The sequence below is a fragment of the Rhinichthys klamathensis genome, unplaced genomic scaffold (genome assembly GCF_029890125.1).
Source record: "Rhinichthys klamathensis goyatoka isolate OS25496 unplaced genomic scaffold, OSU_Roscu_1.1 h1tg000095l_1, whole genome shotgun sequence".
In the NCBI taxonomy this organism is placed as follows: Eukaryota; Metazoa; Chordata; class Actinopteri; order Cypriniformes; family Leuciscidae; genus Rhinichthys; species Rhinichthys klamathensis.
This window is the reverse complement of record NW_026606634.1, coordinates 2697758-2725401: the sequence shown is the minus strand read 5'-3', so window position 1 is coordinate 2725401 and position 27644 is coordinate 2697758. Positions and strand designations below refer to the sequence as shown.

Genomic DNA, 27644 nt, shown 5'->3' with positions numbered 1-27644 from the left:
TCTTCATCAGTATCATTAGTATTTGTCTTGTTTTCCATTGCAATTTTTAAACATCCCTAAAATGAGATATTAGGACTTAAGAATTATTATTTTATTTTACCCTTTGGCAAGCAGTCTTTGCTTAAAGGGAAAATATTCTCTTTTATAAAGGCAATATTCTCTTTTATGTTGTTTTTGACCATTTATGTGTCCGCAGTGTGTGAACACAACCACCCTATTGTGGTAAAAATACATCCACTCCGTTTGTTATTTTCCCCATAAATCTGAAACAGTGTCTCAAAATGAGCCGTTCACGAATGTGTTACCATGTGACGTCACACTGCACAGGCCCCGCCCACGACTGCTGGCTGACCCCGCCCTATTAGCATAGACTCCGCCCCTCAATGATCTGAACACAGTCCACCATGTCTATCTCCTCGCCTGAGCATTTAACAGCAGCGTTCAAGAAATGTATTCTTATTAAAGTTATTCAGTCAAGAGCGGTGAGTGATTTTCTGTTGTTTGATTCATATTAACAGAATATATAGCAGTAGCTACTGTATATTACACTGCTGTCACTTTAATACACAGATTACACATACGATTTATTTCCCTGTTTACGTTCGGTTGACATAACCGACTGTGTTTGTGAACTTTGTGTGTTTTTGACATAACCTTGAGCGTATTTGACAGCTTAAGCGCAGTAAAACGAGAAAAGAGAACTTAGTTTAATACCAAGCGTTCATCGACTGGCCACTAGAGACCGGCTGCAGAAGAGACTCAATCCCATAGACCCTCATGTTAAAATACCCAACTTTACAGCAGAAAAAAAAACATGTTTACAGCCTGGTGCAAAAAGTGGTTTTGGTCTATATAGCAAATTTTGCCCTTCATGACGACTGTGAGGGGGGTGATTTTTTTATAACTCATCCGTTCAAATTATATTAAGCCTTAAAGTTCTGCATAATTAAGGGCGTGGCCACTTGATTGACAGGTGGATTGCCGCTGATGTCACTACTAGCCGTTTGTCTGCTGTCTGTTAGCGTCACGTCACCTCAGCTAATCCGCCTCGCTTTACATTTTCGTTTATCCCGGAGTGACGCGAGGCCAAGATGGCGACGGCCGGCTCCGCCCACTTTAGGCTTCAAAAATGCTCTTCAGAAACTAGAGCCCGAAGCCATTTGTTTTGAGAATAATGGCTGGCTGATGAAGTTATTGGCTGGCTAGCAGTCTCAGCCAAAACCTAAATGGCTGCTGCAGCCGCCAAACTTTTCATAGCTGCAAATGGCTGAAGCAGGTCATTTTGAGAAAACGGGCTTTAAAGATTTATCATCAGCCAATGAGATCGCACATTCAGTCTTTTTATTTTCACGATTGGTTGCTGATAAAAAGGAAATGACCATATTTGGATCCAACAGGATTGTACAGAAGAGAGAGAGCTTCCTAACGGTGCATGTGATGAGAGGGTGACGGCAGAGATCGCGGAGAAGTATGTTGATTAAGAACGCAAACTTTTGTTAAATTTATGAGAAATCTACAGACGCAAACAGACGAAGTGTAGTAAATAAAGACCTAAATGTGTATTTCGGACTTTTTTTCACCACAAGTCTGAAAGAAGACATGTTATTGAAGACAAATATCCAAAAATCTCAAAATTGACCAGTAAAAAAAACCTGATGTTTTTGCCTGCCGTGTCTCGCCTTAATATAAACAGTACACACACTGTTATCAGTATTATTTTGGACAAAGTTTTGCACATTTCACTTCAATACACTGAAGTATGCGTCGTGAATTAGCAATGTGGAAACGGTGGTTTGTTACTGCAGTAATATCACGTTCAGTGCTATATAAGTCTGTGTATCGTAGCGACGAGCACACTGTGCTGTTATGAATCCAGTGGGAAAATAGATCTCGTGTATTGTTTATATATTTCGTGTGTGTATGTCTCTATGTGATAGAATTATTATTTGATGCAAATAATTCTAGTCGGCTCAGCCAAACTTTATCAGATGGCGGCTCAATTTGGCTTATGAAATTATTGGCTGGCGGCGGCTGAAATTCTAAATGGCGCAAATGGCGGCGCCTGGCGGCGGCTTCGGGGTCTGTCAGAAACACTACGGGTGACGTCACGGACACTACGTCCATTGTTGTATACAGTCTATGTTTGATTCTCACAGGACCCACCGTCTGACAGCCAGCTTTCTGTGCGCGTGCTTCGGATCTGTTTGTGTTTAGAAAACCATATATCAGAAGAAGTTAGACTAATATGGCTTTAAAACGCATGCAAATAAAACACTTCCATGATCATGAAGAAATGCAATGTCACGTGAGCCCGAGATTATAATCAAAACCAAACATATGTTTTAGTATCCGAGGCACGAGCTGTAAAGGCTCCGCCCTCTTCTGGAAAGGTGGGCGGGGAAAAGCAGCTCATTTGCATTTCAAGTTACATGCACGAAAACAGCAAGTTTTTCCTTCCACTCAAAAATGGGCATTTACAACATGGTATAATTAATGATCTGTGGGGTATTTTGAGAACTTAACAGACACACTCTGGGGACTCCTGAGCTTATATTACATCTTGTAAAAAGGGGCATAATAATCATCCTCCCCACCCCCACCCAAGTTTTCATTTAGATGCTTTTTTCCTCGAAAATAGAAAAACACAAGATATTTGACCTTGATTTGTTCGTTTCTGTGAAAAAAGGCTAATGACAACACAGTAAGTGAGAGTAGGAAATCAGTTGGCTTTTTCTGCATGTCACTGCAGGAGCCGATGTTGCGGTGAGCCTGAAAACAATCCAGAACGCGTTCATCTAAGTCTTTCACTCTGGCAACACCTAAGCACAATGTTGAGACGGGGATGACACAGCATCAACGCCACAGGACACACACACACAGGTGCAAAAATAGATGTAAAGGTCAAGAGGGCGAGCAAGACAGTGACAAAATGAAAACGCAACATCAGCATGTGACTCGAGTCGGGTTTGCGATGTTAGGCAGATACTAGACGTGACTGATGGGGAGACCCAATGTGCAATTCACAGACCGTTCTGGCTGTGTTTCCCGTATAACGCAGTAACTCGCTGCTTCACTACTATAGTGTGATGCATCGCTGAAGAAATCATCTTGCTAGTCACGACTGTTTCCCGAAACCATATTGTCACAAATTGGTCGTTCAACCACGTTGGTTAATGACGTCACGCAGGTGTTGGAGTAATAACTTCTTTTAATGAAAATGTTTGAGATTGAATTAATGCGAGTTGTTTTACTATAAATTATGGACATTTCATGTGAGGACTATTTCTCATTTTGTCATTTTGCTTTATTTCCAGATTCAATCATAGACTCGTTCTTACACACTAGAGCTCGTTCACACATGCGCACTCTTCAAACACGACACTTTAAATCTTGTGACAAACTAAAAGATGTAAATGACATTTGTATGTATTCTAAATAAAAGACACAGATTGCACTGTATGTCAGCTTGCTTATTTTTGCTCAAGATCAGGATAAGGGAGATAAGGACACAACTCTGCGATGCTGTTTGCGAATGTTCGTTGTAGCGATGGTTTCGGGAAACACCGACTCGTTGAACTGCCGATAACGGCAGAACTTGTGACCATAGTTGGCTAACGATGCTTTTGGGAAACGCTCTCCTGAAAAGTCAGCTGTCATGTTTCATGAGTGGAAGCACCTGTCCATTGCCAGTGTCGTTGAGAGTGGGCCGACCCCGTACAAATAATCACACCTTTGCATGACACCCAACTCACTTTGAATGTGTCTCATATTCAGGGATGCCTCGACCATTACAAACATGTCTTATGTTCATTCAGATACTTTTCCGTGCAATAATCATTGTATTTTAAGAGCTTTGTTTTGCGTGGCTGCAGTGCAAAGAGTAGCTCAAATGTAGCCGGCAGCGTAAAACGGCAGCTTTAAAGAGGTAATTCATCGATGGCAAGATAGGCTTTTAATAAAACTGGGCTGTCTATGCAGAAGAAATGGGTGTTTGTTACGTTTTACACATCTTTTGAAAAATACAGAATCTCCGGATTCAAAACAAGCGAAGAAGAAGCAGAAACAAGCGATAGAAGCATTGCTTACACACATTAGATGTCGAGTGATATATCATTTTCGCCAATTCATCTGCACCAATAACCGATAATCGGCAATAATCAATAGTTTTCCCCGAGCGTGTCCATTGCGGGAGCGGCTGAGAGGGTCTGGTTTTATTACAGCACGAGAGCGCCCTCTACAAGCCAAATGAAACTATCACTGACGTCTCCTGATGTGTATTTAAAACAAATGAAAAGGTATGCATACAGTGGACTAGTTAATACGTGTTCATATTTTAAAATAATGAATTTGCTGACTAGAGTCTGCATTAGTAAAGAACAGGGTGAGAGGATGTTAACATTAGTACCTCGGGCGATTAGAGCAATGTGACAAAATTACACACAAATCTGAAACAAATGTTTAAATTTCATGATTGTTACGGTCTATTTGCATAAGTTTATATCCAGCTGGGCACATTTATGCACATTTATGCATTCGTTAGTCAAGTTGCTAAGTTGCATATTGATCCATTAATACTAAGACTTTCTTTTTTTCTCTTCTATTCTATATCTATTTTAAAAATTTAAGAATACTGCATTAGACTAAACTGGGAAAGGTAACAGCAATTACATATCGTTGTCCTATTGTTAGTTTAATTGCTTCTATTGCTCTCCTCATTTGTAAGTCGCTTTGGATAAAAGCATCTGCTAAATGATTAAATGTAAATGTAATGTAATTTAAATGAATCTTTAAAGCTATGTGATCTGAGAATGCAAATTAATCCGTCCATCAAGCCGAGAAAAACGTATTGGAGCGCATCTGATTTTGAAGGTTGTTATCCTTCCTCTAATACATATTTTGTTATTTTGACTAGATAATCATAGTGTGCTCTAAAAGAGAGCAAGAAAAGCTGTGCATGTACATATTAATATAATTTCAACGCTACGGTCCAAGTCAGGCCCGGTTCTAGGAAAGCAAGAACACCCTTAGTTGATACCGTAATGATATGATTTTGGCTAAATCGTTTGCGTTTGTGTCAAATGTTTACATTTACAATGTGTTTTTGCAGTGGTGATCAATGCAGCCAATCACAGACATGTCCGTTGATCAGTGGCCAATCACAGACATGTCCGTTGATCAGCGGCCAATCACAGACATGTCCGTTGATCAGTGGCCAATCAGAGGTGTTTAAGTTAGTCTGAACCCACTCACCGATGAGTTTTCGTTCAGTGCTGATATCTGGATTGTCACCGAATCCTCTCATAAGTGTAGACACGATGGAAATAAGAGATTCATCATGTAGTGTAGATCACTTCATTCATGAGAACCTTTTATGATAGCTTTTTAGTGATTATAAAGGGAGTGCTTTTTGCACTTTTAATCCATTAAGAATTTGAATGAAAGTTTTGTTTTTAAAGGGGCATTATGCAGAAATCCCGTTTTTGTCAAACAGCGACCCCTAGAGTTACTGTGGAGTACTTGAATTTAACGTTACTGTCGTAAATACCACTCACTCAGAGCGTGACATGGCCTGTTACATAGTATACAATAGTACATTGTGTTTAATTTGTTGTTTAATGAGATATAATATACACTCACCGGACACTTTATTAGGTACCCCATGCTAGTAACGGGTTGGACCCCCTTTTGCCTTCAGAACTGCCTCAATTCTTCGTGGCATAGATTCAACAAGGTGCTGGAAGCATTCCTCAGGGAGTTTGGTCCATATTGACATGATGGCATCACACAGTTGCCGCAGATTTGTCGGCTGCACATCCATGATGCGAATCTCCCGTTCCACCACATCCCAAAGATGCTCTATTGGGTTGATATCTGGTGACTGTGGAGGCCATTTTAGTACAGTGAACTCATTGTCATGTTCAAGAAACCAATTTGAAATGATTAGAGCTTTGTGACATGGTGGAAGTAGCCATCAGAGGATGGGTACATGGTGGCCATAAAGGGATGGACATGGTCAGAAACAATGCTCAGGTAGGCCGTGGCATTTAAACGATGCCCAATTGGCACTAAGGGGCCTAAAGTGTGCCAGGAAAACATCCCCCACACCATTACACCACCACCACCAGCCTGCACAGTGGTAACAAGGCATGATGGTTCCATGTTCTCATTCTGTTTACGCCAAATTCTGACTCTAACATCTGAATGTCTCAACAGAAATCGAGACTCATCAGACCAGGCAACATTTTTCCAGTCTTCAACTGTTCAATTTTGGTGAGCTCTTGCAAATTGTAGCCTCTTTTTCCTATTTGTAGTGGAGATGAGTGGTACCCGGTGGAGTCTTCTGCTGTTGTAGCCCATCCGCCTCAAGGTTGTGCGTGTTGTGGCTTCACAAATGCTTTGCTGCATACCTCGGTTGTAACGAGTGGTTATTTCAGTCACTGTTGCCCTTCTATCAGCTCGAACCAGTCTGGCCATTCTCCTCTGACCTCTGGCATCAACAAGGCATTTCCGCCCACAGAACTGCCGCTCACTGGATGTTTTTTCTTTTTCGGACCATTCTCTGTAAACCCTAGAGATGGTTGTGCGTGAAAATCCCAGTAGATTAGCAGTTTCTGAAATACTCAGACCAGCCCTTCTGGCACCAACAATCATGCCACGTTCAAAGTCACTCAAATCACCTTTCTTCCCCATACTGATGCTCGGTTTGAACTGCAGGAGATTGTCTTGACCATGTCTACATGCCTAAATGCACTGAGTTGCCGCCATGTGATTGGCTGCTTAGAAATTAAGTGTTAACGAGCAGTTGGACAGGTGTACCTAATAAAGTGGCCGGTGAGTGTATGTTGTTAGTGGTGAGAATTTTCACGTGATTAAATACATAGATCCGACAATTTTAATGGTCCAGAGGCAGAACTTTTGCCAAGTGTGTCAGAGGTTCTGGGTTCTAATCGGTACTAGTAGTATAGTTTATTTTCCTCATCAAAACCGATTGTTTATTAGTGGTTGTATTTCAAGCAGGGACATGTTTTTTGTGATTTCACCATAACAAAATATAGAGAGTCTCTCAGTCCCCGCAACGGATTCAGGTGCGCGTCACAACAGAACACTGTAACTTATCTGCACCACTGATCGCAGAGGCAACGAGCACTTTGGTCACTTGATTTCAAAAATAACACATTTCAGATCGCCTCTTATTTAACAAACGAACGAAATGAATGCTCTACTAGAGTTACCTGGAGATGTTTTATTTGTTTGTAATGGTAACGTTACATCCGTGCCGCGAGAAGTTTCAATGGGGACATAACACACCCGCAAAATATGCCTATGCTCGTGTCCGACCCCTCGCTCGGTCAGTCTGCCGTTTCCTCTTTCTCTGTTCCTCCGACAATGCTTTCCTAGCTTTCTGCATCTTATATGCCGGCTCAGCCATGACGATAGTGTGACAAACTCCATCCATCTATACCTTGTTCCTGTGTGTATGTGTGCAGTTGCCGTAAAGGAATATGTTACATCGCGAGAGCTGATATCACGCGATACTTCCTGACGCGGCCCGCCGCACCGAAGTTGCAAGTGAGATTTTTTCGCTCACAGGCACCAGGGGGGGTCGAGACGCCCACCATTCAACCCGAAAGAAGTTATATAACCATTTTAATAACTCTGAAGCTGTTCAGTTAAGCTAAAAAAGCTGCATAGTGTCCCTTTAATGCATGCTTCTCAGTGGACCAACAATCACATGTATCTATTTTTATTTATGTTCTTTGGAGTGTTTGTTTTTGGTTCAATTTAGATATATTGTAATATTTATTCATATAGTTATTATATTAATATTTTTTATTTAAAAGTACAATACATTTTCATGGTTCAGTCAATACTGATTATTTATGTAAAAAGTTTTGCACTATTATTTTATAGTGAGTGTTATATTTTGATTCAGTATCAGTTTTAAAAACTATCAGTTAATTAACCAGTTATCGGCAGGTACTGCCCAACTTAGTTATCGGCATCGGTAAAATCCAATATCGGTTGACCGCTAACACACATGTAAATTAACGCAATCATTTAACAAACATTAAACAGCTCATAAATCAAAACTTGCTTTGAGGTGTTGATGGACTCGATCAACTCCATCTGTGTTTTGATTATCGTTCTGAATCTCATCCAGACGTAGTCTTTGACAAAAACACGATTTTCTCAGCTTTTTGCTCAAAATCTTGCTTTATTTGGTAACACTTTACTTGAAGGGGTGTGCATAAGACTGACATGAGACCTTCATAATCATGACAGGACACATGTCATGAATATGAAGGAGGTTTCATGCATGTTTATGACAACTGTCATTAAGTGTCATTCGCTCAATTATGACATTTTGAATCCAAATAAGACATTGTTTGAGATGTCTTTGTTATGACACCTTGACATAAACCAATACATCATAACCTGTCAGTGTCTCATGACAACTTGACATTACTAAGACAACACAACCTGTCATAAATATAATTTCAGTTATAAAGGCCAATGACAGCCAATGACTGCCAATGTCAAAACCAACCACATGACAGTTTAATGTAATGTTAACCCATAAAGCTAAGTGCTTTCTTAAGTTTGATAATTAATCTGCTATGTCATGTTTATGACATATTTATGACAATTTATGTTGTCTTGGTAATGTCAAGTTGTCATTACCAAAACACTGACAGGTTATGATGTATTGGTTAATGTCAAGGTGTCATAACAAAGACATCTCAAACAATGTCATATTTGCATTCAAAATGTCATAATTGAGCGAATGACACTTAATGACAGTTGTCATAAACATGCATAAAAATCTCCTTCATATTCATGACATGTGTCCTGTCATGATTATGAAGGTGACATGTCAGTCTTATGCACACCCCTTCAAGTAAAGTGTTACCATTATTTTATTCATACAACACAATATTCTGGGGGCCTTGAAATTGTGTGAAAAAGATAAAAAATGTCGGTTCTGGCTTTAACGATTTTTCTAATATTCATTTCTAATATTATTGAGCCAGGTTGATAAGGTTCCTTTTATCAGATTGATCAACATTACATGCGTTAAGTATTTTTCTGTGCCAACATTACCAACTATCCTTCAAGGTCATCCATTCAGGAACGTCTGTCTCTGGGAAGAGGATAAATGTGACCCGGTCTCTTATTTATAATGTGTCTTCCTAGGGAAATGCTTTCTCCTTTTAAGAACGGCTGCTGGAATCAGGGCAGCGCTACTGTCCTTATTAGAGGAGATTGTACTCCTTCTGAGTAATTCCTGGTGGGACCCGAGACTAAATATGAAGTGTCAGAGGGGAATGAGAACACGGACCGGCGGACTAGATTAGCGAGCTGATCAAGGGCACAGCTTTAGCTAACGTGGGACAGCGTTTAACTAGCCAACAGCTTTTGTCATTGCTCCAGAACCGGGTCCTTCAGCACAATGTCAAAGCGCCGCCAAAAGATCGGTCAGGGAAACGGTGGATCTGGTCGTGTTGTGTTTGCTGGGTGGTTTTGGGATGTTTTGCCAGCTCACTTTGACCTTCAGTCTCTCTTCTGGTTTAAATGCGGAGTCGGATTACATGGAGTGCCTCCGTCCCAATATGCAGTGCTTCTGTTTCTTTCTCTTTTAATTGCTGTAAAAATTTGGCTGCATTTAGCGTTTGCTCGTCAGCGTTCCACTAAATGTGAGAGCACTATAAAGCACCAAGGTTAAAAGTCTCACGTCTGCGCCTCAGGAGATATTTTACCTCTCGTTTGATTATGAATTAGTCAGGAGACACATCAGGATGGGTGAAACGTGAGCGGAGAGATTAGCGAAACTGTCTACTTTAATTCGGACACATTTGAAAATGGCATTTTCGTTTAGAAACGCTCTCCGTCCACACTAGCGTTTTCCACAAGTTTTTCATCCACACTGAAACATCAGAAAACGCTAAACTCCCCTTTACTGCGCATGTGTAAACCCTCACAGAAGCTCACTGAGATGAGACAGATGGAGAAATAAATAATAAAGTTATCGCTCAATTCTTCTGACAGGATCATTTTATTTAGCAAAATATCTCCTCATCCACTGATGGTCCAGGTCGCTCTCACTCACTATTATATGTTTGGTGTAAAACGCTAAAACTGCTCATGTTTCGCCGCAGGACAGCAGATGCGAGTGTATTCTGTCGTCTGTGCAGGACTGTGATATGAAGAGTGTGTGAAGGAACATATTTCAGCAACAGTGTGAAAGTGAATAGCAGATAACAGGCACAATACCGCTGTAAACATCAATATCTATTGGTGTAATATGCGTCACGACTAAACTTACATCATCGTTTTTAAATACCTCCGTTTTCACACTCCACACTACAACACGAAAACGGCGTTTTTAAATGTATCCACTTTGGAGAGCGTTTTCAAAAAGCTTTGTTATCATTAATAAAAACGCCGTCTCAGTGTGTGTGGAAGGCCAAAACTGAGAGGAAAAGATGCACTTTCAAACGAAACCGTGCACAAGGCCTAAGTGTTGGTTACTTTTAAACAGGCTAATTCGGGTAAGGATGTGCACTGCGTTGAAGAGACTGAAATAGAAACGAGAACAGAGGAAGGCATGGGGGAGGACAGACTCTTCGACACCATTAGCATACAATAGCAGCTTCGCATTGTCAAACAGCAAATTGTTTTCTGTAGTTTCAGCTAAGACAAAAATGTCTTTCCCACTGTCAAAATAGGATCCCTTCCTCCGTCCTTCATAGATTTCCCTGGTTCTTATTAATTCTCAGCACCTGCAGCTCGAGCTGAAGGCTTTGCATGAGCATCTATCCTGACGACAAGCACCAGCGCCATCATTATCTGAAGCAAGACGACTTAAAGGAGATGCTTTCTGTTTTTTGGGAGGTCGCCAGGCTCCTCCGTATCTCGCTCAGCTCCCATCTGCCAGGATCTCTGTGTGTGTGTGTGTGTGTGTGTGTGTGTGCGTGTGTGGCCAACACCCACAACCTTGGAGAAAAGTTGGCGCTCTAGCAGCTCAATGATACCCACGTAATGTGTCGTTGCATCCAGGAGACTTGTGTCGTCCTTACAGAGCAATTTCTTTATTCTGTTCTTGGTAACACTTTATTTTACAGTGTCCTTGTTACATATGTTAGCATAACTACATACATACATAACTAAATTAATAACTTTTTTACAACAAAAATGAACCATCAGTGACCTTACTTAAGCTGGACTGTGACGCTATTTTCTTCTGGAAACAAACTCTGTTGCATTATTTTCCTGTTATCTCTGTAAAGCTGCTTTGAAACACTCTGTGTTGTAAAAAGCGCTGTATAAATAAATGTGACTTGACTTGACTATATTACATGTACTTACCAATAGCTTGATGGTTATGCTAAGGTAAGCCTAGAATAAAGGCAGAAGTATTGACTGAGGAGCTCAGAGAAATCGAAGAGGGATAAAGTTACACATTAGTGTTTGGTGTGTGTTCATTGTTTGGATGGCTTCTACCCTGCTGGAAAATCCAGCTACAACTAGACAATAGAGGGTTTGCATTGACGTCACTTTCCCGCAGGACTGAGTGGCAGAAGAGCTGCAGCGTGACTGGATATAATGGAGGAAACTGTGAAAACACGAGTAAAACGAACGATTATCAGTTTAAACTAAAGGTTGGACGATATATTGTTATCGATATATTGTTTCTTACAACTTACCAAAGATCCGGTGATCATGGATATTGACATGCAGCAGGAATCGTGTTTCCTGACATTTATATGAGCCTGATTTCAACGCCGGGGAAATACATAAAGCAAATTTGCCTGTGAACGCTTTATATAAATACAATATAGGTCTAAATCCATGTGATCACTTTTATCAATGTTATATATATCCTTATATCGCCAGCCCTAAAACTGTGTTTCTGCCCCTCAGTGTTTCTACCCCTCAGTGTTTCTGCCCCTCAGTGTTTCTGCCCCTCAGTGTTTCTGCCACTCAGTGTTTCTGCCACTTAGTGTTTCTGCCCCTCAGTGTTTCTGCCCCTCAGTGTTTCTACCCCTCAGTGTTTCTGCCCCTCAGTGTTTCTGCCACTCAGTGTTTCTGCCACTTAGTGTTTCTGCCCCTCAGTGTTTCTGCCGCTCAGTGTTTCTGCCGCTCAGTGTTTCTGCCCCTCAGTGTTTCTGCTGCTCAGTGTTTCTGCCCCTCAGTGTTTCTGCCCCTCAGTGTTTCTGCCCCTCAGTGTTTCTGCCGCTCAGTGTTTCTGCCCCTCAGTGTTTCTGCCACTCAGTGTTTCTGCCCCTCAGTGTTTCTGCCCCTCAGTGTTTCTGCCGCTCAGTGTTTCTGCCACTCAGTGTTTCTGCCCCTCAGTGTTTCTGCCGCTCAGTGTTTCTGCCACTCAGTGTTTCTGCCCCTCAGTGTTTCTGCCCCTCAGTGTTTCTGCCGCTCAGTGTTTCTGCCCCTCAGTGTTTCTGCCACTCAGTGTTTCTGCCACTCAGTGTTTCTGCCCCTCAGTGTTTCTACCCCTCAGTGTTTCTGCCCCTCAGTGTTTCTGCCACTCAGTGTTTCTGCCACTTAGTGTTTCTGCCCCTCAGTGTTTCTGCCGCTCAGTGTTTCTGCCGCTCAGTGTTTCTGCCCCTCAGTGTTTCTGCTGCTCAGTGTTTCTGCCCCTCAGTGTTTCTGCCCCTCAGTGTTTCTGCCCCTCAGTGTTTCTGCCGCTCAGTGTTTCTGCCCCTCAGTGTTTCTGCCACTCAGTGTTTCTGCCCCTCAGTGTTTCTGCCCCTCAGTGTTTCTGCCGCTCAGTGTTTCTGCTGCTCAGTGTTTCTGCCCCTCAGTGTTTCTGCCGCTCAGTGTTTCTGCCCCTCAGTGTTTCTGCCCCTCAGTGTTTCTGCCCCTCAGTGTTTCTGCCCCTCAGTGTTTCTGCCGCTCAGTGTTTTTGCCGCTCAGTGTTTCTGCCCCTCAGTGTTTCTGCCGCTCAGTGTTTCTGCCACTCAGTGTTTCTGCCCCTCAGTGTTTCTGCCCCTCAGTGTTTCTGCCGCTCAGTGTTTCTGCCCCTCAGTGTTTCTGCCGCTCAGTGTTTCTGCCGCTCAGTGTTTCTGCCGCTCAGTGTTTCTGCCACTCAGTGTTTCTGCCCCTCAGTGTTTCTGCCGCTCAGTGTTTCTGCCACTCAGTGTTTCTGCCCCTCAGTGTTTCTGCCCCTCAGTGTTTCTGCCGCTCAGTGTTTCTGCCAATCAGTGTTTCTGCCCCTCAGTGTTTCTGCCCCTCAGTGTTTCTGCCGCTCAGTGTTTCTGCCCCTCAGTGTTTCTGCCCCTCAGTGTTTCTGCCGCTCAGTGTTTCTGCCACTCAGTGTTTCTGCCGCTCAGTGTTTCTGCCACTCAGTGTTTCTGCCACTCAATGTTTCTGCCCCTCAGTGTTTCTGCCCCTCAGTGTTTCTGCCGCTCAGTGTTTCTGCCCCTCAGTGTTTCTGCCGCTCAGTGTTTCTGCCCCTCAGTGTTTCTGCCCCTCAGTGTTTCTGCCGCTCAGTGTTTCTGCCACTCAGTGTTTCTGCCACTCAGTGTTTCTGCCCCTCAGTGTTTCTGCCCCTCAGTGTTTCTGCCGCTCAGTGTTTCTGCCACTTAGTGTTTCTGCCCCTCAGTGTTTCTGCCCCTCAGTGTTTCTGCCCCTCAGTGTTTCTGCCGCTCAGTGTTTCTGCCCCTCAGTGTTTCTGCCCCTCAGTGTTTCTGCCACTCAGTGTTTCTGCGCCTCAGTGTTTCTGCCGCTCAGTGTTTCTGCCCCTCAGTGTTTCTGCCGCTCAGTGTTTCTGCCACTTAGTGTTTCTGCCCCTCAGTGTTTCTGCCCCTCAGTGTTTCTGCCCCTCACTGTTTCTGCCGCTGAGTGTTTCTGCCCCTCAGTGTTTCTGCCGCTCAGTGTTTCTGCCACTTAGTGTTTTTGCCACTTAGTGTTTCTGCCACTTAGTGTTTCTGCCCCTCAGTGTTTCTGCCACTCAGTGTTTCTGCCACTCAGTGTGTGTTTCTGCCACTCAGTGTGTGTTTCTGCCACTCAGTGTTTCTGGCGCTCAGTGTTTCTGCCGCTCAGTTTTTCTGCCACTTAGTGTTTCTGCCACTCAGTGTTTCTGCCGCTCAGTGTTTCTGCCAGTTAGTGTTTCTGCCCCTCAGTGTTTCTGCCACTTAGTGTTTCTGCCACTTACTGTTTCTGCCCCTCAGTGTTTCTGCCACTCAGTGTTTCTGCCCCTCAGTGTTTCTGCCACTCAGTGTTTCTGCCGCTCAGTGTTTCTTCCGCTCAGTGTTTCTGCCACTCAGTGTTTCTGCCACTTACTGTTTCTGCCCCTCAGTGTTTCTGCCACTCAGTGTTTCTGCCCCTCAGTGTTTCTTCCGCTCAGTGTTTTTGCCGCTCAGTGTTTCTTCCGCTCAGTGTTTCTGCCCCTCAGTGTTTCTGCCACTTAGTGTTTCTGCCACTTAGTATTTCTGCCCCTCAGTGTTTCTGCCACTTAGTGTTTCTGCCACTTACTGTTTCTGCCCCTCAGTGTTTCTGGCACTCAGTGTTTCTGCCCCTCAGTGTTTCTGCCCCTCAGTGTTTCTGCCGCTCAGTGTTTCTTCCGCTCAGTGTTTCTGCCACTCAGTGTTTCTGCCACTCAGTGTGTGTTTCTGCCCCTCAGTGTTTCTGCCCCTCAGTGTTTCTGCCGCTCAGTGTTTCTGCCGCTCAGTGTTTTTGCCACTTAGTGTTTCTGCCACTTAGTGTTTCTGCCCCTCAGTGTTTCTGCCACTCAGTGTTTCTGCCACTCAGTGTGTGTTTCTGCCACTCAGTGTTTCTGCCACTCAGTGTTTCTGCCACTCAGTGTATGTTTTTGCCACTCAGTGTTTCTGCCACTCAGTGTGGGTTTCTGTGTTTCTGCCACTCAGTGTGTGTTTCTGCCACTCAGTGTTTCCGCCACTTAGTGTTTCTGCCACTCAGAGTGACATCACACGCATACACACGATTGCATGGTCTCCAGCTGGTCAAAGCTGGGCATAACGTGGTTCAAGCTGGTCCAAACGGTTGATCAGTTGATGTCTACCTTGTTAGGCCGAGGTACGCCTTATCGACTTTCTTCAGTTCCAATTGGTTTCTTCAGGTAATACATTTACCTGAGTATTTTGTACTTTTTGTTTGGCGGAGGTGAACTTGGAGTTGGAGAACATCAAATAGGGATACAAGTTTAATAAAATCTTGCCTTCTTCTGGTTTACTGTAAAGATATAGATATAAGGATACCATGTGTAGTAATTAAGTGGCTCAAGCTGCTAAACATTGTGCTTCTTTTTCGCAATAGTGCCTTATAGGTCGACTTAAAATGGGCTGAACTGGTGAGAAATTGAAGAGCGAATCCCAGATGATGGTGTATGATAGTGCTAAACGCTCATTGCTGTGTCCTGAGAGAGAAAGCCTAACTGCTCAGCTTATTAACAAGACTAGATGTGACCATTTGTATTCATTATCGTGTCACACTTGAGGTGTCAGAGTCAGTCCAGCCGAGCCGAGCAACAGCCTGCTCTCCGAAACATGTATAACACTCACACCAAACACACCGTTTGCAGAGAAGGCAAGATTATGCTGTCCTCCAGATCTATCCATCTAGTGCTCTTGTGCTGTTGTTATAATCTAAAATAAAAAACGCAATGCATTCAAGCTTTAGATGCACAATATGGTTGCGTATAAAAATACATTATTCATCACGAGCCATACTCTCCTATATCACACACAGCTCTGTGTCAACGCATCTAACCGGAGAAGATCACATGTTGAACTGGATAACACAGACACTGGCAGACCATAACAAGTCAAACTCAATGAACACGCCGGTAACACTTTACAATAAGGTTCATTAGTTAACATCAGTTAACGTATTAACTAACATGAACTAACAATGAGCAATACATTTGTTACAGTATTTATTCATCTTAGATAATGTTAGTTCATAAAAATACAGCTGTTCATTGTTTGTTCCAGTTAGTTCACAGTGCATTAAGTAATGTTAACAAATACAACCTTTGATTTTAATAAGGTATTAGTAAATGTTGAAATTAAAATGAACTAAGATTAATAAATGCTGTAGAAGTATTGTTCATTCTTAGTTCATGGTAGTTAACTAATGAACCTTATTGTAAAGTGTTACCAAGACGCCAATCATACCATTTTTCTAATGGATGCAAGTGAGCGCATTTCCCCTCTAAAGGGGATGCAACTGATTTCCAATGCAATGGAACGGATCCTGTAGTCATTTCTGCGGAGAGAGCATCATATAGCGAAGCATGCATGGCTTCTTCTTCTACCCAGCAACACTATCACTGTAGAAAGTAGCAAATTTAGTTTGACCCCTGCGCTGTTGCCTGGGAGACACATCCCAGTTAATAACTCCACAAGACAGCCAACCAGCGTCAGAAGCGGGATTAAAGAGGGAAGAACTCGGATATGGGAAGGGGAATGATTTGAAAGAGCATCTCTGTATGAGATTTTATGTCAGGAAGAACTGGGATATGGGAATGATAATCATTTGAAAGAGCATCAGTGTATGTGAGTGTGTGAGTTTATGCAGGATGACTGCGTTTAGCTTGAGATGAAACGACACACACACTCAACATCCCAGTTAATAACTCCGCAAGACAGCCAACCAGCGTCAGCAGCAGGGTTAAAGAGGGAAGAACTGGGATATGGGAATGGGAATGATTTGAAAGAGCATCTCTGTATGTGAGTGTGTGAGTTTATGCAGGATGACTGTGTTTAGCTTGAGATGAAACGACACACACTCACCCTCTGTCGGTGAGGTTTTCAGCCTCTGGCACATTCCCTCGACGCCTCCATAGTCCTCCTGTATTTTGACCACCGCCTCGGTTCCTCGGAGCTCCATGAGGGTACGCAGCTCCATGAGCGAGCAGCCAAACCCCGACGCATGGTTGCTGTCGCTTCTTTGGTTCTTGGTGTAAAAATCGCTATTCGTCAAGTCCCCCATGACGGCTGAGTATTGCTTTTCTTAAAAACGGATTGAGATTGAAATGAGACGCACGGTCAGAGGAGTCCCAGCTGTGGCTGGAGAACAGGTGTCTATAAAAACAAAATGCACGAGAGAATAGAAGGTAAGAGAGAAGAAGGATGAAGAAAAAACAGATCCGCTCTGCTGTCTGCAATTGAAGATCCTCTGCGTTATGCGAACTGGGACGCAACAGCCATCGGAAAGATCCCGGTCCTGAGGACATTCACCAGGGCTGCAGACCGGCGGCTCTCCATACGTGCTTTCCCATTCTACCTGCTTCCAGTCGGATGCTGTCTACATGCTGATCCGCTCCATTACTCCTTCAGAGACCGAGAGAGAGAGAGAGAGGGGGACAGAAGGGGAGGGAGAGAGAGAGAGAGTGAGTGTTTCTCAGAGGTGTGTGCAGAACAAGCGCTAGGAAAGCATTGTGTCGTCAATCGCACACAGAGATGGGGGTGTCCATCTATTCCTGTGATTCTCCTCGTCATCACATGCGTTTGATCGCTCTCTCTCTGCTTAACACACAGCCGTGTCGATGCTAAAGGGACATTTGAGTGTTTCCGCGGCTCGTGTGATCCGAGCGAGACTGCAGTGCACATTAAAGAGAGAAACACGGGCGATGCATCCCACACTGCAGCAAGGCTCGCTGGAGGGGGTTAGCGATGGGAAACCATTATATAATTCATCCATTCTAATGCATTTGTGCTGCATAGAGCACAATCTGAATACCAGCTAACTAACGCTAATGGACTGATGCGTCCTAGAGGGCAGTTCTCACATTTAACACATTTGGTGTTTGGAAAAGCCACATATAGTGTCGCTTTTCCAGTTGCAAGCTACTGTTTCCCACTAACAAGAGTGAATCAGGACAAAACCCTTCATCACTGCATGGTGCATCATGTTATATTGTGCCAATAGCTTTACTGTAGAGCGAGCTCATATTTGCTCTTCTAAATAAATTATTTTACCCCCTCCGTCTTCTTTCTGTGAAGCAAAATGAAGTTCAGTTTCCGGTCACCCATAACTGACATGTGTTTGTGCCATATAAATGCTCTAATTGCTGAATTAAATAGTTTCATTTAATAAACTTACTGTCCCCGTTAGAAGCTTTAATGTAGTGAGCTTATTTTGGTTAGTAATAAGTACTTTTTCAAAAAAGCATCTTTTTGTACAGTTTTAGACCGCTTCAAAGCGTGTCGTTTCTAGTAAACATAGTTTATACATAGGGCTTGACATTAACTCTCCAGCCACAATTTTCACATTGATACCATAGGGAAAAATGGCCATATACTGTAGATATTTTTAATAGTATCTCATAATTTGCCAGCTATTAGGCTATTAGCTATTAGGCTGCTGTCACTTTAAGACCTAATGCACTGATCCATTATACTGTTACACATGCGTTTTCTTTCTCAACTGTTTACGAACACTTAAAACGTGACTTTATTTACATGAATACTCATCAAGACCAGCATTTTTACATTAGTTTGTGTGTATTTGACTGTTTAAGCGCAATAAGCATATACGTCCTGGATGGCAATTCTCACATTTACAGTAACACATTTGGTGTTTGGAATCACACAAAGCCCACAAATAGCTTCGCTTTTCCAAACTAAAATCAGTGTAACAAGACAAAACACGTCATCACTGCATGGTGCATCATGTTGTATTGTGCCAAGAGCTTTATTGTGGAGCGAGCTGAGGCGATGATCATATTTGCTCTTCTAAATAAATAATTTGAACTTATTTAATGAATTGAGAAGCAAATTTTTGTGCCATATAAATGCTCTAATTGCAAAATTAAATAGTTTAATTTGATACATGGAGATAAACGTATTGTCCCCTTTAGTAGCTTCAATCTAGTGAACTTCGTTTGGTTAGTACTATAGCTAAGTACTTTTTCAACAAAGCATCTTTTTGTACAGTTTAAGACCGCTTCAAAACGTGTAGTTTCCAGTAAATATAGTTTATACACAGCTATACTCTCCAGTCACTGTGGTTAGTGGCTTACTAGCCACTCAGCATTTCCACTAGCCACAATTTTGATACGGTGGGGAAAAACTGCCATATAGATATTTTTAATATTATCTCATAATTTGTCAGCAGGTTTATCAGGCTGCTGTCACTTTAAGACCTAATGCACGGATCCATTATACTGTCATACATGTGTTTTATTTCTCAACTGTTTACGAACACTTATAACTTAACGGACTATGTTTACGTCAATACACGCCATGACCAGCATTTTGACATTATTTTGTGTGTATTTGACTATTTAAGCACAATAAGCAGTGAAAAAGAACTCAATTTAGCACTGAGACACATTGATGGCCTAAGACACGAAACGAGCGGTTTGTGTGAGAAAACGAACAGTATTTATATCGTTTTTACCTCTTGTAATCACAGCCACGTCCAAGTGATCTGAGGGCGCGGGTGCTTCGGTCTGCGCAAGCGCCGGAAAGCGCCGGAAGTGATCTGGTTCAAATAAATATGGTTGTGAAAAAAATTCAACGTTGTCTGTTGATATATCGAAATCGTCTTCCATTGCGATTTCCTGTATATCTAAATATGTGTAGATCTTTACAGTGAAAGGTAACACTTCTGAAATCTCTGTGTAAACAATGAGTGACGTACATGCGCGAGAGATCACTTCCGGCGCTTTCCGGCGCTTGCGCAGACCAAAGCGCCCGCGCCCTCAGATCACTTGGACGTGGCTGTGATTACAAGAGGTAAAAACGATATAAATACTGTTCGTTTTCTCACACAAACCGCTCGTTTCGTGTCTTAGGCCATCAATGTGTACTTACATTTACGAGTCATTAAATCATGTGTAATTTGGACTTCTCTGTGCATGCTCTTTGAGGTGGTGACCATAGACCTGCATTATATGACTGACAGACAAGAACGGTTTGACCTAAAATATCAAAATTGAAACAACTGCGGAAACAACGACACCTACATCTTGGATGCCCTTGAGGTAAGCTAAAACATACCAAAAATTAATTTCAAAGTGAACTATCCCTTTAAGCAAATTCCATTTTTTTAATAGAAGTTATACAAGATTCAACTCATTTTTAAATCAGTTTAATGTAATTTAAGTTGAAATGACTTAAACATCCAAGTTGATTGCACTTAAAAATTGAAGGCAGCAACTTTTTTTGACAGCCTGACCCAACCATAATGAATCAGGAGACGTACGATTATTGACTGAATCTGAAAGACTAAACAGCTGGGACAGATAATCAATGGCATTTCTAAAGAGAAACATTTGCATATTTTCTCAGAGAACATCTTTGTTAGGAACAAAATAACATGTTGTCAAAACACTCTGTATTTCCAGGCTCCAGCTTGATGTGTTCGAGTTTGAATGGCTCATTGCATCAGTCGTGAAACAGCACGACTCCTCATTTATTAGTGAAGCCTGACCATGCTGACAAATGTGGTGGATCTGTCAGAATCAATCCTCTACAAGGACAATATGTTTCTTGGTGAAATGATGGTGGGAACGAGTGGCTCCTGTAAGGCTTGGTCCTGCCTTCAGGAATAATCAATATCCAGTCCAATCCCAACATGATGCTTAGTGTAACGCTCTCAGGGAGGAGTAATGAAGTCCTCCAGAAGTTATACAGGTTATAATAACACATGTGCATCTGACAGATCCTCTCACATCAGCACTGCGAAACTAAACGCTGGATAATATGAACAGACTATCCAACGGGACTACATGTGCAATATCTCAACAATGCATTCAGGACAATATTACTATCAGCACAAGATGCTCTCACTGTAAACGAGGCGACACAACCCTCCAGAAGTGCACCTAATTAACTTCTGATTTATGGATGTAAAGAGAAAGAGTGACGAAGACAAATGATGTGTCTGAAATGTAAACAGGCTCGGAGTAAGTCACACACAACTTCAGACCTTCAGGAAGTCCTCTAAACTTCGGTGAGAAGTTTCAAAGTTTCACTGCAGACGTCGGGAAAAACGCCAACGGACAATTAGCTTTTGTCTGTTTTATTTCCTTCATTATACAGTGCAGAGAGTCTTCCTGTGCGTGAGGATCATATTAATCCTTCTAATGACTGAACATAAACCAGCCGTTCAAACACACACACACACAAAACACATTTAAAGCTTTAAAAAGCCTGATTAACTGTTAATCAAACAACAATCTGGTTCTAGTTATGGATTTTTGAAAAGATTGATCATAACACAGTATGATTATAATATAATATAATATAATATAATATAATATAATATAATATAATATAATATAATATAATATAATATAATAAAGTCTACTTTATGGGTCATTCCTGGGATTCGGTGCCTTTTGTGTCCCCAGTAAAGATCATGATCTCACTTAAAATGTTGAACAATATCAATTTTAAACAGGTCTTGGTCATAAATAACACCATTTGAATTCTAAGCATAATAAAAATAATAATTTGAGACATTTTAACGCATTTTGAACCACCATATATCACCATTTTCCTCAACCTAAAACAGTTAGTATAAAAATAAATTGTCAAAAAATCAAAAAAGTAATATTTGTAACAGGTGTGTGAGAGATCCTTACTTTCTTTACACCATTTATACCTGTTTTTTCTCCACTCTGTTATCACTTTGTCCACCCTATTAAGCATTTTTTTATTACAATAATTTCATAAAATCTGCAAAAAACATACTAATAATTCAGTGACAAAGAAAATTTACTAGTATTTCAATAATGCAATTACTTTAAAAAGTAAATACAAACATATTTTCAGCAATTGCATCTGAAAACGAAAAATACAAAGTGATGCGTTTGTGAGAAAGTAAGTACAATTCATACACACTATTTAAATTATAAGTATATGAAACTGTTGTTCATTTGTCCTTAAGAGAACGGACATTTTTGATCTTTCATTTCATTTATTCTGTTTAATAAAGGCCTCCTTCTATCTATACACATTAGTCAGGGGAGATGGGATTATTGATTTGAATGAATTCATAATAAAATGTTTCCTGAAAGTGTCTTTGTCGAGCTGTTTCTGTAGGAGAAGTCTGAGCTTTGGGTCGCTCTCTTTGACCAGTATCTCGTTCTCAGTATCTCCTCTTTCCTAAGCCATCCTCAGATAAGTAATATAATAGTTGACATGCTAGAGCAATCCGAGGAAGTGCAGGCATTTTCATTATTAATGCCAGTCTGTAATTATTTAATGAGACGCATTTAATTGTTGTAAATGAACAGGAACATGTCATTTTTAGCTGAAATGTTCCTCTACATGTTACAGGCTTTATGCGTTGCATTATGATGTTACCTGGCACTATTTTAACTGTGTTTGATGGAAGCTCAAAGTAACAAGCTACAGTTTTTAGTGATTAATGGTGTAATATTACAAAATTCTCACATTGTATTGCTCAGAGAGCTGTACAGCTGAGCAAAAATGAGGCAATATCAAGTGCACTTGATTAAAATGTCCTCGATTCACAGTCACTTGATTCGTTCAGGCATTTAAATCATACAAATTAAAATTAATCCCCATAAAGGCGTTTTTACATCTAATACATGTTTTTTGTCAATTAATGAAATGATGCTGATTACTATTTATACATTAATACATCAAAATTTACTTAATATCTCAGTTTTTTTTACAGTACATTAGTGTACTATTATGTTCAAATTCTTTTTAATAGTGTCCTCCTTATTACATATGATTTTGTGCCAGTAAATATTGCTTTGATTGTAAATAAAATAAAATAAAAATTGAAATTGAATAAACTAAGAAGAAAATTGAAGAAAAAACACAATAAAATAATACATAAACAGTTAAATATCTTCAATGTAAGTAGTTATTCTAGTGTAGCTTTTTTTAAACCGTGGCTTGACTGTAGTTGAGTTGCTTTTATTATTTTAACATAGTTTCCCAATATTAGTGCTGTCATTAACCAGTAGAGACACGTATATTGATCAGCTAGTGAAACTGTTATAAGACAAGCCTCATATGTGTGTGTAGTTGTCAAGAGTGTACAGTAATCAATACAGGTATTTAGTGCAGGACGGCTGGCTTTGCTGATATATAGTTGTAGTTTTGGATGGTAACTTCAGAGGCTGTGTTTAAAGCCCTCCCCCTACTGTAACTGTACAGTATAATCTGCTCCAGAAAGCCTGATCCTGATCTTCCCTGCTGATCGACGCGGTGAGGACGAGCCCTGCTCCGTGTGAACTGAGGAAAGACATTAATGATGCCGGTAATGAAGAGTGGAGAGGATCAGACCGTCACGGAGAACTACAGCACATCAGAGACGGGAACATTCAATTCGGTTCACGGCCCGCCTGAACATCTCTCATTCACCTATAACACCCTAGCAACCACACAGAACAATTTAGAAATCATCCACAACACTCTAGAAACTACCTGCAACACCCTAGCAACCACATAGCAATGCCCTAGCAACTACCATAGCAACACCATAGTAACCATTCAGAGCACCCTAACCACAGCCTAGCATCACCCTAGCAACCACTCAGAACACCCCAGCAACCACCCATAACACTCCAGAGACCACCTATAACACCCTAGCAACACCTTAGAAATCACCCAGAACACCCTTGAAACCCTCCATAAAACTCTAGAAACCAAATATAACACCATAGCAACCACATAGCAATGCCCTAGCAACTGTCTAGCAACACCATAGTAACCACCCAGAATACCCTAATCACCCATAGCACTCTAGAAAACCACCCATTACACCCTAGTAACCATCCAGAGCACCTTAACCACACATAACACTCTAGAAACCACCCATAACACCATTGCAACAGCCTAGCAAAACCCTAGCAACCACCCAGAACACCCTCGCAACCACCCATAACACTCTAGAAACCACCCAGAACACCCTAGCAACCCCATAGCAACTGCCTAGCAACATCCTAGTAACCACCCAGAACATTTTAGAAACCCCCCCATAACACTCTAGAAACCACCTAGAACACCCTAGCACCTGTGTACCAACACCCTAACAACCACATAGCAATGCCCTAGCAATTTCCTAGAAGCCACCCATAAAACTATAAAACATAAAACTCTAGAAACCACCTATAACATCCTAGTGCATAGCAATCATCCAGAACACCCTAACCACCTGTAACACTCTAGAAACCACGCATAACACCCTAGCAACCACATAGCAATGCCCTAGCAACTACCCATAACACTCTAGAAACCACCTATATCACACAGGAACTGCCTTGCAACCACATGGTGCCGAGTATTGCAAGGTCAAGCACCATTCACAATCTCTTCAGAAAAATAAATCACCCAAAAATAATTTCCTCATCAACATTTTGAGAATTGTTCTGATGCGGCTGCACTGAATGTCGACATACATCAGCTTTAGAATCCCTGAAAGAAACCGCACGAGTCACGTGAAGCTCTTTTGTGCTATTTTTATGGTGAAATGAACACAAGAGGCAGTAAAACACCAACAAATGTATTCATTTTCACTCAAATTATGATTAAAGGGGCAGATGATCAATTAATAAAGACTTTCACATGGTTTCTCAAAACAGTTCTAGCACAGTGCACAATTTTCTCCAGCGGCAGTGAATGTTTTTTTTTTTTTTTTTTTTTATCTCAGGTTTGTTTAGTTAACAGGTTTAGTGTACCTGCTCCGTTATTGTCACATGCATTAACCGTTTAGTGCCACTTCATTTCTCAACAGCTGCCACATACACAACTAAAGCTGGCAGATTCATCTGTTTCATACAAACTCTATGTGCTTTTAATGCCACTCATCCAAAAATGCACTTTAAAAGCGTCGCAAAGCATGAAAGAAGCATCGGGACATTTTCCCAATGAGCCTTTGGGTTGTGTAACTGCATCACATTAGAAAACAGCATCTTTTTCTTCTTTGTTTCACAGCTTGGAACCACATGATGAAGGAATTGTCATTTTTGGGGTAACGCTTGGGTATTTCCATAAAGACAAATGCACAACTCAACATCAAACAGGTTTTCTTTGTCCGAGTGGCAAGTTTTAATAGTGTTACGATCCCACATCAGGAGAAGTGAACAGTGTTGGGGAAAGCTCATTTTAAAAGTAATGCATTACAATATTGTGTAATTCCCTTAAAAAGTAACTAATTGTGTTACTTAGTTACTTTTTTAGAAAAATAATGCCTTACGTTCATTTTTTTTCACCTGCTGTGGGCTTGTTTTTTTTTTTTTTATGACAAAAAAGTTATATTTTTGTGCAAATGTAAAGACCCTTTCACACCAAAAGTGAAATAGTAGGCCTCAGGCTGAAGGAAATGCAGATTTACTCCTGTACAGTAGAGGGCGCCGCTCAAACAAACCTTTCAGCTGCTGTTCTGGATAACAGAAGAATATGATGCAGGAGAAAAAAGTTTAACATTTACTTTACCAATAAAAACAAAAAAAATCTAGTCATTTTTGCTAATGGTTTAGCAATCATCGAAGGTCAGAAGCAAGTACATTGGTCAATAAAGTGAGATTAAATGCATAAAAAATTATGTTTTATTTAACATATTTAGTTATTGGATAAGGGTGTCATGATTTAGATTTTAAATCGAAATCGACCGAAATTAAGTCACAATCTCGAACTTCGAATTAAAAAATGGAATCATCGATGCTGCCACGCCCCATGTCACGTCCGGTCGTCGCGCCAAGCGGGGAAAAACACGCGCGTTGAAGTGCTGCGAGTCAGCCTCCTCTAACTACAGCCAGTCAAAAGATAGCAGATGCAGGACACCCATCGACAGAGCTTGAACCCCCTCCTCTTTCATTGAAGTCGCCAGTGTGAAAGTATTTTGGATTTCCAGTGAGTTATGTTGACAGCGTTCGCGTTCAACGTTTGTGCTTCAATAAATGTGCGTGTACCATATTCTTCCACTGTAAACACGACTAACATGGCAGGGCATCTCCGCAGGCACCACAAAAACATAGATTTATCTGTTAAACCAACAACTGTTCGTTTGTTTTGTTGTGAACTTGAATGTCATCTTCTGTGAAAAAAAGAGAAACTAGATGGCAGGTTATTTTGCTATTTTGTTATTTGTTATTTGTTATTTGTTATTTTGTTTCCAATTGACTGAATATATAAGTTATTGTTACATTATGTTGTTAATAAATGTTTTAAATTTGACAATGCAGTGTGGTACATTGCGAACAAAGGTCAGATATTATATTGCATAAAAGTCTAGTCTAAAAATGGCATAGCAACCTGTGCTTTAAAAAATAGAGAGAATCGAGTCGAACCGTGTCCTTAGAATCGAAAATTTAATCGAATCGTGGATTTGGAGAATCGTGACAAACCTATTATTGGAGGTTTGCATAGTATTCTGCATTTCACAGATTTTATTCATTTTGAGGAATATTGAATATTTTTTTGTGCAAGTGAGATGAGTAAATGCTCACATTAAGTCTAGAAATCAAGCGTAGCTTCAGTTCTGGCAGGTCACGTAAGTCGAGCTCTCATCAGTGACTCTCAGCTGATACACGTCTACTATAGGAATACAACAGCTATCACTGTATTCATATTTAAGCTCCTTCAGTATTATCAGCAGCGATCGCGTTTCTCAGGAGCGATTACCCTTCTCCCTCCCCAGCTCCTCCTGTCTCCGTCAGGGTTTGGCATTCTGATTCCCCTTGAACCAGAATAAATTCTTGAATTATGTTGTACTTTAAAATCTCGAATTAATGATATCTGCAATACATTTATGTTGGTCCTGTTCTGTTTACCCTAAGGAGGGTTATTGCCCAGAACAGAACCATATTGAAGCCAATCCAAACTGCATGCTAATTGTCAATCGTATTTGACGATAGTGGTCCTGACAGAACTACAATAACCATCATGCTCACACACACACACTTCTCCACTTCGATTCGTCTCAGCATGGGGACAGGAGAGCTGTCCCAATAAATGGGAAAACAAAGTGACTTGCGTTACTAATTTGAAAAAGTACCTCAAATATTTTGTTGTAAATTTTAAAAGTAATGCGTTACTTTACTACTTACTTGAAAAAGTAATCTGATTACGTAACTCAAGTTACTTGTAATGAGTTACTCCCAGCACTGGTTAGCAGCTCTGATTACCTCTCACACACACACACACAAACACACACACTGAACATTTCAAAAACTTTTAGCCTTTTATGTTCAAACCGGAGTCGGACAATAATGGAGAGACTCCAGAAGAAGTGACGACATGTAGAAGCAACAGGACATTTCTGAATGGTTAGTTGATGAATTTATGTTGCTGATGTGGAGTTAACGATCTTCTAGTCATTGATTAACATATTCTGTCATGATAATCTATAAATCGTGTTCCCGGGAGCGGGGTTTATGTACATTTTAGGGGAAGTGATGTCATTGACCCTGAAGAGGCTCATTGTAGTCCCTACCAGCCATTTTTTGTAGTCATTAAAAAGCGATTTCTGTAAAAGAAAATATCTTTTCATCGGCAATCGGGACATTTTCCCAATGAGCCTGTAGATTATGCAACTGCATTACATCAGAAAACAGCATCTTTTTCTTTTGTGTTTCACAGTTCGAAACCACATGATGATTGTCATTTTTGTGTGAATGCTTGAGTATTTCCATAAACACAATTCAACATAAAATTGCAAAACAGGATTTCTTTGTC

The 27644-nt window shown here is 41.1% G+C and overlaps 1 protein-coding gene across 12 annotated transcripts in view; it reads right to left on the bottom strand.

Moving 5' to 3' along the window:
- The window catches only part of atp2b2 (ATPase plasma membrane Ca2+ transporting 2), a 241837-nt gene that overhangs the window by 105540 nt on the left and 108653 nt on the right, over nt 1-27644 (bottom strand). For all 12 annotated transcript variants that reach the window (XR_008807213.1, XM_056252537.1, XM_056252547.1 and 9 more), the window contains exon 2: nt 16770-17309. Coding sequence is in view for 11 of the 12 variants with exons in the window: in XM_056252537.1 (XP_056108512.1) it covers nt 16770-16968 (199 nt within the window). In the remaining variant the exon portion in view is untranslated. The remainder of the gene's footprint in view (nt 1-16769; nt 17310-27644) is intronic.